The 11684-nt window shown below is 32.4% G+C and overlaps 1 protein-coding gene across 1 annotated transcript in view; it reads left to right on the top strand.

Moving 5' to 3' along the window:
* Positions 1 to 11684, top strand: part of GRM5 (glutamate metabotropic receptor 5) — a 418657-nt gene that overhangs the window by 156064 nt on the left and 250909 nt on the right. The window contains exon 3 of the mRNA XM_011363299.1: positions 9131 to 9380. Within this exon, the coding sequence (XP_011361601.1) occupies positions 9131 to 9380 (250 nt within the window). The remainder of the gene's footprint in view (positions 1 to 9130; positions 9381 to 11684) is intronic.

The following is an 11684-nucleotide window of genomic DNA, read 5'->3' as shown; positions in this document are numbered from 1 at the left end:
ATCTCTTACCTTCACATCCTATACTTTCATCTATTACTATTACTATCCATATGTTGATGACTCCTAAATAGTTCCAACTAAGACTTCTGTTCTCTGAGCCAGAATGTCTTTAGTCAGTTTCCGACATGGTGCTTCTACTTGGCTATTTCACAGAAATTTAAAAATAAATTCTAAAACTTTATCTTATTTTTTTCTACGTTTGATTCTTTTTCAGTTTTGTCTCTCTTAATCAGTTCAACACAATTATATGAGCTAGAGTTACTAGAGGGAGTAGATATCACAACTAGATATCACAACTAGCAACCTACAGAACAGAACTAAAGATGGAACTCAGATGTGTACTTCTCATGTACAACAGTTATACCGATCATGTTTACTTCCCTCCTGGATTCCATTTCATGTCCTCTGCCACATGTGACTTTGTGTGTTCAACTTGTACCTTTGCTCTTAAGATCAAACTTTTTTTCTAGCCCCATTCCTGGTACCCAGAAGAAAAAAACACCAACAGTATACCACTCAGCAAACCCCTTGACATGTTCTTTTTTTTTTTTTTTTGACAGTATCCAGTAGCCCAGGTTAGTATTCCCATAAATAATATTTTATACATATAGTTCAAAATCCAAGTTACTAAGTTATGTTATACTAGCTATTTTTCTCCTGAATTCACTATGGAAGTATTGCTCAAATGTTGCTTGAATAATCCATGCTTAGAGTAATACCCATAGTGAATTTACTAAATGACATCCTCTAGTACTTCCAATAATAAAACAACCTGGACAGGATGCAATACTGTCCTGTCTCATGCTGACTGCTATGCTTTATAGATCATGTCCTAGAAAAATTCCAAGGTAAGATTTGAAATAATTAAACAAAACTTAGAAATCCATTTGTTAGCAAAGATTTTAATAGTAAAGGCATTTATAATAATACATTGAACCTTGATGAGGGTACATGATTGATAATGATAATGTTTTATCCAAATCTTTTAGCTTTAAATTTCTTTTCTTTAATTATGTCTTCAGCATCCAAGACACCTAGATGTTAGTTCAGTGGCCCTTTTTAGAAATATTCCTTGGGTCACTTTTTTCTTTCCATTCAATAAAAATATGTATACACAATTTACAATGGCCAAGATATGAAAGCAACCTAAATGCCCATCAACAAACAATTGGATAAAGAAATTATGGTTTATATATACAATGGAATATTACTCTGCCTTTAAAAAATGAAATCCTACCATTTGCAATGACATGGATGGACCTAGAGGTTACTATGCTGAGTGAAATAAGTCAGGCAGAGAAAGATAAATATCGTATGATTTCACTTATGTGCGGTATCTAAGGAATAAAAAGAACAAACTAATCAAAAACAGACTCACAAATATAGTGGACAATTTGATGACAGACAGAGGGGAGGGGGGTTGCGAGGCTGGGAGAATGGGGTGAAGGGTTAAAAAAGTACAAATTAGTAGTTGATAGTTGGGTATGGGGAGCATGACACAGAGAATGCAGTTAGCATTAGTTTGATGGCTAAGTGGAGGGCCAGAGGAGGGAGGGAGCAATTGGGGGATCATTTTATGAACATTATAGATGTCTAACCAATATACTGTATACTTGAAACTAATTTAAATAAATTTATATAAAAAATATGTATACATTGTTTTTGTTGTGAGAATAGAAATATCTACTTTCAATAAATTTATTGTCTAATAGCAGAAGAAGAGCATAAATGAGTGCAACAGAGTTCAAAATTTCTGTGTTCATGGCACATATGGATATAATAGTAAAAATACATATATTTTAAAAAGAGAGGAACAGAACATCCTTATAAAAGAGATAATAAAACAAGAAGAAGTGTTTGTCTTTCTGGCTTTTCTCCCTTCTGGCTGTTTTGGTTAACCACTAGTTTAACTAAAATATAGCCCACTCGATATGGGCAGTTTGGGTTAAAATCTCCTGATGAACATTTATGGCCCCATGAAAGGGCAGGAAGTGGTGATTGGGCACTGATTTGTTGATCTTGCCCACACATATTTTGGGGGGATGAAATATGACAGGCAATAACTTCCATGAGAAATGGCAGCATTTTCCTTCACTAGTAGTTGTTAATAAAATATATTGTTTGTAATAGCAACAGTATATTAGTAGTAAAAGCCATTTGGAATGTATTTTTAAATTACTGTTTATATTGAGACTCTTTCCTTTTTGGCAAAAGATAATCTGAGCCAACTAAAAGGAAAAAAGAAAGTTCTAATATGGAAGGCCAAACTCACTTTTCAAATGAATTAATATTTCCTAAAGTGAATACTTTCTGAAAGAAGTTTTCATGTTTTTTAGCATCTACTTGATGATTGTATTTGAACAAATAATTTTCCTTTCCAAAATTTTACTCTTTCTTATCTTTCTGTACCACCTTTCCTGTTCAAGAAATCCCTGAAGACCTATTATGTGATGATAAATGTAGTTAAACAAGTACATTTACTATCCTCAAGGGGCTTACAGTTTTGGAAAATAGGATATATAAATGTATCCAAAATAAAATATATTAAATATACACAGTGTGTAACATATAAATATATTTATATAATGTAGACTATAGAATATATACTTTAAATTAAGTCTAATATAGTTTAATACTTAGCACCATAACTCTTCATCCAACTCTAGGAAATCTTAGAAATCCCATGATGAAACAAATTATATGAAGTGGATTATGTTTTCCTAAAGAAAAAAAAATGTTAATATTGTAGATTGTATTTTTTAACCAAGTTCTCAATATCAAATAAATCATAAGTATGATCGGCCTTGTCATAAAGGCAAAGGAACCACATTATGAACTTTTCTAGCAATTATAAGTAAAAAAAATATGCTCTTTAATATTATAAAATAGATCAATAGGCTAAAATGTATAAATATCTGGAATCTACCTTGTGCTTTTTATTATACCTGTACTTAATATCTATCAAATGAATAACGAGGTTACATTATCGCTATAGGTAGATCCTTGGAAAGCACAGTGGAACAGGTCAGTTTAGTTCCACAAGCATTTGCTGGAGATGTGGTCTACATCCTAAGTAAGTTTATAGTCTGGACAATTGAGTTGGGCCAGAAAGAATGGGTAAAAATTCAACATGGAGAAATGGGGAAAGCATATTCCAGGTGGAAAGAACATTATAAATATAAGTAATAAGTGGGAACATGTGGGGTATCTAAGATACATATGGAAGAACACATTAAGAAATAAGATCCGAAAAATAATGGTCAGTAAGGTTTGAAAAAAATTAAAACTAGAAGATAATAAGAGGTTATGTTATCATGTAAGCTTCTATGCAAGGAATAATGAGGGTCTAATTACGGTGGAAGAAGCAGAGAAGTGCAATAGAAAAAAGGAGAATAATGTCAGAGAAAAAACTACTTGTATCTTTTTAGTATGATTCTATTAATTTTTATTTTTATGAACATTTCCTTAAGATTTAAAGTTTAAACTACATCTCAAATGAATATTTTGCCAGAAAAATATTTCACTTACTAAATATATTCTATCTGTTGCTACACTTTTACCTTATCTAGAAGTATGTTTAAACCACAGAAGCACAGTAGTTACTAATAGTGAATTAGTACCACTAGACATAGCGATTATCTATACTTATACATTATATGCTAAAGAATTATTTAGTGCCTTTAAACATAAATTTCAAATAAATAATCCATCTCAGGTTAGAAGAAAGATTTAAAGTTATTCTTTAGCAAGTCTTGCTTTCAATATGTACTTTATTTTTTACTTTTTTTTTTTTTAATGGAGTGTGCTGGATGTCTCTATAATTTTGTTCAGATGACGGCAGAGCTTGGAAAGCTGTTGCTGCTATTGATGCATAACATACTGCTACTGGTCTTTTATATAAATAAATAAATGAGTACATACATATATATTATATATATGTGTGTGTGTACGTGTGTGTGTGTGTGTGTATATATACATATGTATATATATGTATGTGTGAGTGTATATATATATATGTAATTTGAATTTTTGGAAACTAGCCGTGTTGTCAGCTTTGGAAAAAGCATCCCAGTTGTACCATTTGGGTTGGCACTGTATGGAAATTAAGAGCCATATTGATCTATAAACGTTAAATGTAATTTTTCCCATTTGTACAGGGATAGTGCACTGTATTAAATATGTAAGGTCTTATCTACACCCATAGCTTTGATTTACACGGATTATCTGTTCCACGTGTCTTTTTTTTATGTGGAAGGAAAACCACACAAAAAGAGTCCACCAGTATGAAAACAATACCTAAGAAATAGGCAAATATAAGTCATTAAAATATTTATTTCATGTATTTTCACAAAAAAAAGCTAATGAAAATTCAGAAAAAAACAAAATAAATTTTATTCGCTGTTGGTGTCCGTACTGTAATCTAAAGCAATCAACTCTCTCTTTTTAATTGGCACAAAGTTGCCAATTAAAACAAAGTTGAAACATTTGGAAGTACTACTGTGGTTTCATTATTTATGTTTTTGGATGATCTTTTTCCAACCCCGTCTTTTGCTAAGTTTTCATAAATTCTTCAATAGTCACTGCAACAGATTTTTAAAAACCTGTTCTAAATTTTAGGGCTCACTGGTTGTTTAGATCCATATCAAAGTCACTACCGTATTCATCAGCAGAATGGCCTTCAGATAATTCATCATCAGTTAATTAGTGATCAACCAATAATTCATCAATATCATCTACATTCAAATTGTTAGAGCCTTCTTGAAATTTATTTAATAAATTAATAATGTCAGTTAATCTCTCTTCAGTTGGAACCATATTCTCTGGTACAACCACTTCTGGCCATATTGATTTCCAGCAAGCATTTAAAGTTGATGGCTTTATTTCACTCAAGACTAAAGCAGTATTCTTGATTCAACTTGAAATTGTGTATTTATACCAGATTTTTATAACTGTGATTCATTATCTTCAAGTTTATTAAAAGTTTATAATGATCTTGAAGATCATTAAAACTCCATTTAATATAATTACTCTTAAAGGTGGAAATAATGCCTTGATCTAAAGGTTGGATCAAGGAAGTTGTATTTGGTGGCAAATATACAACTTTTATATTTGGATGTTCTAAATTGTGTGGATGACCAGGTACATTATTTAAAAGGAAGACATTTTTCCTTCATATAATTTTTAGCTTCTACAGCAAAACATTTGTAAAACCAATCTCGAAAAACATCTGTAGTCACCCATGCTTTTATATTTGCCATCCAATGAACAGGAAGATCTTTAATAATTGTGTGTTAGTATTAGTTCTTTGTATGTTGCTGAGTTAAGTTATTGTTTTTTAGAAGGAGTAATTGCCAATGGAAATGAAAAAGAAAGAACTGTGTAAAATGAGACTGCATAAACAGAAACCGCATATAAAAAGTCCACATAAACAGGGGCAGGGGTAGGGGGATTGGAGAGAGATTTACTGCATATAGAAAACTTATGTAAAAAAATGCCACGTAAATCAAGGAATGGGTGTACATGGATTTGATTACAAAAACTAATAAAGTATTCTCTATACAATGAAAAGAATAATTACATGTGGGTAAATTTTACCAGAAGCATACAGAATATCTAAAAGTTATAAATTAATATTATTTTACATTTGATTTAAGGATATTATAAGAAAATTTTATACTCAATGTCAGCATGCTGAATTTCTTTATTCGGTGATGTTCGCTTGGCATTCCATTTAAAATTATCCATATCTACTCTCCAATTTCAATAACTGTTAAGTACATTATTTTTTTCCCATCAAATTTGTATATTCGTATTTTTCTAAATCAAATAGTACAGAAGGGCTTAAAGTAAAAAGAGCATTTTAGGGTTTTTTTTTTCTGACTTTTCTTTCATATTTAAAGTAGAATGAACATATTTATAGGCTTACTTTTTTAATGCTTGCTTTAAATTTGTGGACTGTAGATATCTCTTAATTCACATATTTTCTTGTTTTTCTCTTAATATAATTATATTATTAGATTAGTCACCTTCTTATTTTTTGTAGCTTCAAATAATTCCCTTAATCATTTCTTTTTTGTATCCTATATATCTTGACATCCAAATTGTGAGTGGAAGATTTTAATATCCTTCCCCTTCCCATCACCTCTCCCTGCTTCCATCTCTCAACCTATCATCATTCTCTTTAATTTTCTTGTAAAGGTCGACAACGTATATATTCTATTGTATAATGAGTTTTTCACATCCAACTATATGTGGATTCACAAAGTATAAAATCAATAATTGACATCTGCATCTTTACAACTGTAATGTGAGCTAAGAGTCAAGTTGTGCTGTGATTACATTTTCTTTTTATAATTCCAAGTCACTCACACTCTGCTACTTAAAAGAAGAACGTCTGTTAAATTCCTTCTTACTTTTACCAGTTGCTTAAAATTAAGCCACAGGCTAGTTTCATATTCTACACCAAATCTTCCTTTCACAATCACTTTTGTTTCATTGTTGAAAAAACAAATCTTTGCTTCTTTAGCTTTTTCCTCATTCTACACATTGGCTGAAGTCTGTTTTATTTTCTTTAAGAAGCTTATGAACTTCTTTGAGTTTCTCCTTAATTTTTTTAATGTGTAATTCCAAAATACAGTTTTTCTTTATCAATTTCTGAAAGTCTCGACACTCTGAATTTCCAAATATTATTGGAAAATGTGGAATACATGTTTCCATTTTTAATTCCTAGCTTACAATGGGTTTATTTTATTTAAATTAATATTCTGAAGAATTTTTATGTCACACGTATTTTAAGACTGTTTCCTATTTTAATTTTAAAGTGTGCTACTTGGACTTTGCTCTGAGAAAATCATATTTCCATAGTTTAAGCTTATTTTTTAGTTTAATGGTCTGTATTGCCATTTGCTACTTTTATTTCTTTTAGGTGCTCCAGGACAGAGCAGCTTAACTGTGCCTAGAATATTCTTTATAATCCTAATAGGTGCAATTAATTAGGTTCAGGCTACCTGTCATATTTTACATATGTTAAATATAATATACGAAATACCCGTATATTAGACACTGTTACCTTTGATTTTTCAGGTGAAAAAGCTCAGACTTAGACTATTCCAGCTGAATTAGAACTCAGACATTTCTAATAACAAAGCTCTCTCTCTAATACAAGCTGCTTCCATATAACTTACTGTATAAACAAAAACAGTGTTAAAACATAGCTGTCAGGAGAGGTGTTAAAGATGATTCATCTGTCAGGTATTTTTTCTTAACTGTGAATGTATTGAGTATTTTCATTAATGCCATCACAATTGCTATATACCTAATTTTAAATTATTTATGCACATGCTTTAGCATTAATCAAAACATTAAGTGCAAGACAGATGAAAAACAGAGTTGACTAAAAATAAATCAGAGAATAATAGGTTACTCAGAATAGTGTAAAACTAGTAATTCAGGCCCCTTGGCACATTTTTCAGAGTGAGCCCTTTAAACTTTGTTAATTGCTAAATAACTACATTGCCCACCTGCCATCATCATAGAGGCTTCTTGTTGCTTTAATTCTGGAGAAGAAGGAAAGATGCAGCTGGCCCACCAGTGTTTTTGGCTGAGACTCAAGATGGCCTGCTCTGCTTTGCCTTTTAAGGTTTGTTCATGAAGATAAAACTACACAAATATCCACCCTCAATGTCTGAGGATCTCATTTGTAGAAGACACCTGTGCTATAGTGGAGCACACACAGGGTCAGGAGTGAGAAGGTGTATATTCAAAGACTCTGCCATCTACTTGCTAAATGTGACTTCGATTTTATCTACCATGAGGGAAAAATGATATTACCTTTATCACAGAGTTGGTGTGAGGAGCAGTGAGCTAATACATATGAAGTGACTTTCCAAAAATTAAAATATTATACAAGTATAGTTAATTTATCAGTTATCTCTAATATAGTCATATAGTCAGACCTATGCAAATGAATGTCTTGTACTCCTTTGTTCATTTGAGATCTATTCCTCCTGATGAAATTCCAATTCTTAGGTCTAGTTGATTGTTAGTTACATCCAGTTGCAGCCCTACATGGCTCACAGCTTGGTTGTCTTGTAATTATCTCATGTAGTCTTCAAATCAATCCTTCTCACCCACCAATCTTTAAACCTCAGAAAATGAGCCTATTATGATTTATAGAGCCTTAAAAGGCCCCCCAAAATATCTAAAATTGAAGCATGATGACCTTTAAATGGGAAATATAAATGCAGATTTGATTGTACTTCTGAGTCTCCTAAAAGGCAGCCATAGAAGAATGCACAGAGCAGAATCTCCACTCTTAGATCTGTGATTGGAGTGCAGCCCCCCACCTACTGAGTATATAATTTGGGGGAAGTGTAAACCTAACTGCCTCATCTGTTTCCTTATTTATAGAATGGAGGTTATAAAACATACCTCAAAATATTATTGTGAGTGTTAAATGGGATCATATATACAAAGACCTTGATATACATCCTAGCATATAGTTGATTGTCAATATTGATCCCCATTTCCTAATAATTTTAAAAGACCACCATCAATTCTTAGCTCCCAAAATCTGCAAAACACTTTGCAATTATTCTTCCATTTTACTAACTTCCCTATGGTTGTATAGAATGAAACTTCAAATGTTTTTCATAAACTTACATATTTATCTGTGACAAGACTAAAATCTCAAGGATCTGGATTTTTCAGCTGGGTTAAAACCAGAAATTCTCATGATTATCAATAAAATATCATATGCATAGTATTCCATAAAAAATGTACTTTATATTTGTACAATATCTATAATATATAAAGTATATATATTGCATACACTAGAACATAAGCTTTTTTGAATCAAAGGCTGAGCTGAATTGCTTGTACTTTTTGTACTATTCTCTCTCTCAGTAAAAATTTTTTAAAAGTTCAATGCATATATGTATAATGTAGTTTCTTTGTCAATTGCCCAAAATTACCAAGTCAATAAAAGAGTAAAAACTCATTCAGGTCTTCAGTTTCCAAATCCAACACTACCAAGGAACCTTCATGTTCCTAGCATATCTGCATTCCAATTGTACCCAATGAATCCAATATTCTCATTTCACTACCCCTCTGCTTATCTGTCTTCACACAGGCAACTATGGAGAAAGTGGAATGGAAGCTTTCAAAGATATGTCAGCCAAGGAAGGGATTTGCATCGCTCACTCTTACAAAATCTACAGCAATGCTGGGGAGCAGAGTTTCGATAAACTGCTAAAGAAGCTCAGGAGTCACTTGCCCAAGGCCCGGGTGGTGGCCTGCTTCTGTGAGGGCATGACTGTGAGAGGTCTGCTGATGGCCATGAGACGCCTGGGTCTAGCTGGAGAATTTCTGCTTCTGGGCAGGTGAGTGACAATGAGAAAATTCACATGGAGGTAATACCAAAATTTTGGAAGCATCAGAGGTTATCTTTTGGTCCGCAAGGACAGATGCTTTGGAAGTTTAATCTGTGTAGTGGAAGTAGAGCTTAAATATAAAACACCAGAGCCTGGAAATAATCATGGAACATAAGTAGATATGCCATGTGCTGATTAATGATGATAATAGAAATAAATACATAAAAATGATGAGTCTTTAAGTCCTAAAAAAAAATGACTATAAGGAAATGAAATGGATTCTTAAATACATAATTCCATTGGGAAGTAAACATATTTCAAACTTTTTGTTGTTGCTTTAAAATTGATTTTGAAAATGGGTACCTAAGCTTGTTTTATAATATAAAATCATAGAAAGTGAAAGTGAAGAATCGCTTTTAGAATTTTTAAAAGCATTAGAAAATTGGCTCATTATCTTTTATAACAAAAGTGTTATTACACTGCCTGATCGTCATTACCAGACAAGTTACTAAAAGATTAACTTCTGCAGGGATTGACTTTAATTATCTGGACAATCCACTTGATTGGCACAACTCAGCTCATTCCTTACTATCTCTGTTGAATCATTATATTAATCAGGGTTCTCCAGAGAAACAGAAACAATAGTGTGAGTATGTATAGCAAGAGACCCAGGAAAGCCAATGGTGTAGTTCTGGGTCCAGAAGCTGACAGACTTGAGACCCAAGAAGAGTCAATGTTCCAGTTCAAGTCTGAAGGCCAGAGAACACCAATGTCCCAATTCATGCAGGCAGGCAGGAGTTCCCTCTTACTCAGCATTTTTGTCCCAGTCAGGTCTTTGCTTGATTGGATGAGGCCCACTCACATTAGGGAGAACAATCTGCATTACTCAGTCTACGAATACAAATGTTAATCTCATGTAGTAACACCCTCATAGACATACCCAGAATAATGTTTGGCCAAATGTCTGGGCACCCTATGGCCCAATCATGTTGTCACATAAAAGTAACCATCACAATCAGTGAGATGAACCATAGTTTAAATGTGTGAATGCAGTTCACCATGCCATACCTTAAAAAAGTTCTCATTATCACATGTCTTTTCTCAATAGGCAGCCAATTTAAAGAGTAGATAAAATCTTGAGAACCACTGCATCTTTCTCAGTACTACTGTCCAAAAAAGAAAGCCAACTCACTTGTTATTAATTTTTGATGGCTTGTTAAAAAAAAAAAGTGTGCTTTCTTTATTTTTCAAATGTTTAATGACCTTCTGTGATCAGACATAGCTCCAACTTGGTTATTTTATGACAGCCACTTTATAGACCTAGTTCTTTTCTGTCTGATCTGATGGCAGTAGATTGATGGGACTATTTTAGTATAAGGCCAACTCTTCTTCATGAAAGTGATATTGAGTGAGAATCCTTTTTCATTGATATCATACATGTTGTCTAAAATCATCCCTAGTTGGCAAGAGCGATCTACTGTTAGTTTCATACAACCTAGGAACATTCTCATTGTCAATATTCTTAAATTTCAAAGTGCAGTATTACCACTGGGGTAAAAAGAACAGGAAAGAAAGGACTAGCTTTTAACAGTTCTGCTTTTCTGATAGGGGATGAGGGATTCTAGAGGGGATGAGGGATTCTATTTGCTGCTTTGCCAACATTAATAAGACAAATTAGCAGCATTGTTTTTCAGCTATATAATTTGTTAACAAGTAAATGCTTTTTGATCACATGTACACAGAAAAATAGATTGGTACTTACTATATTTGTCACTTTACATCTGTATTCTATTGCCAGCAGCACTACAAGACCAAATTTCAATATATTGTATGTTTTTAAATTTGTTCTGTATATGCTATTTACAAGAAGTTCTTTCTACATCATTTGATTCATGGAAAAATAGTTTCATAACCTTTAATGCAATTTCTTAACCCCTTCCTTGTTTGACTAATAACAATTCCACATTTACTTTTATGAGCACCAGTTCACTTCCACTTTGAGAAATTTTGTTAGAAAAGTCTTCCTTACTCTGAATTTACAAAATAATTCCCAAGAGTTTCCACCTCTTGTATTATACTTTTTTCTTTGAAAGTAGCATGTGATACTCTCAAATATTTGGAAACAACAATATGGTTTTCAGTCCCTCTTATTTTCTCTTTGAAACATTTCTTCTTCTTTCAGTCCTACTTCTTCATAGTCAAATGAAACTCTAGGTATTAATAAAACCATTTATCAGGATCATTGGTAGGACTGTTTATCAAATGCTATGTGCCAATTACTATGCTAAAAACTTTACCTGCATTGTTTTTCTT

The sequence above is a fragment of the Pteropus vampyrus genome, unplaced genomic scaffold (assembly GCF_000151845.1).
Source record: "Pteropus vampyrus isolate Shadow unplaced genomic scaffold, Pvam_2.0 Scaffold84, whole genome shotgun sequence".
In the NCBI taxonomy this organism is placed as follows: Eukaryota; Metazoa; Chordata; class Mammalia; order Chiroptera; family Pteropodidae; genus Pteropus; species Pteropus vampyrus.
This window is presented reverse-complemented; position numbering and strand designations above follow the sequence as displayed.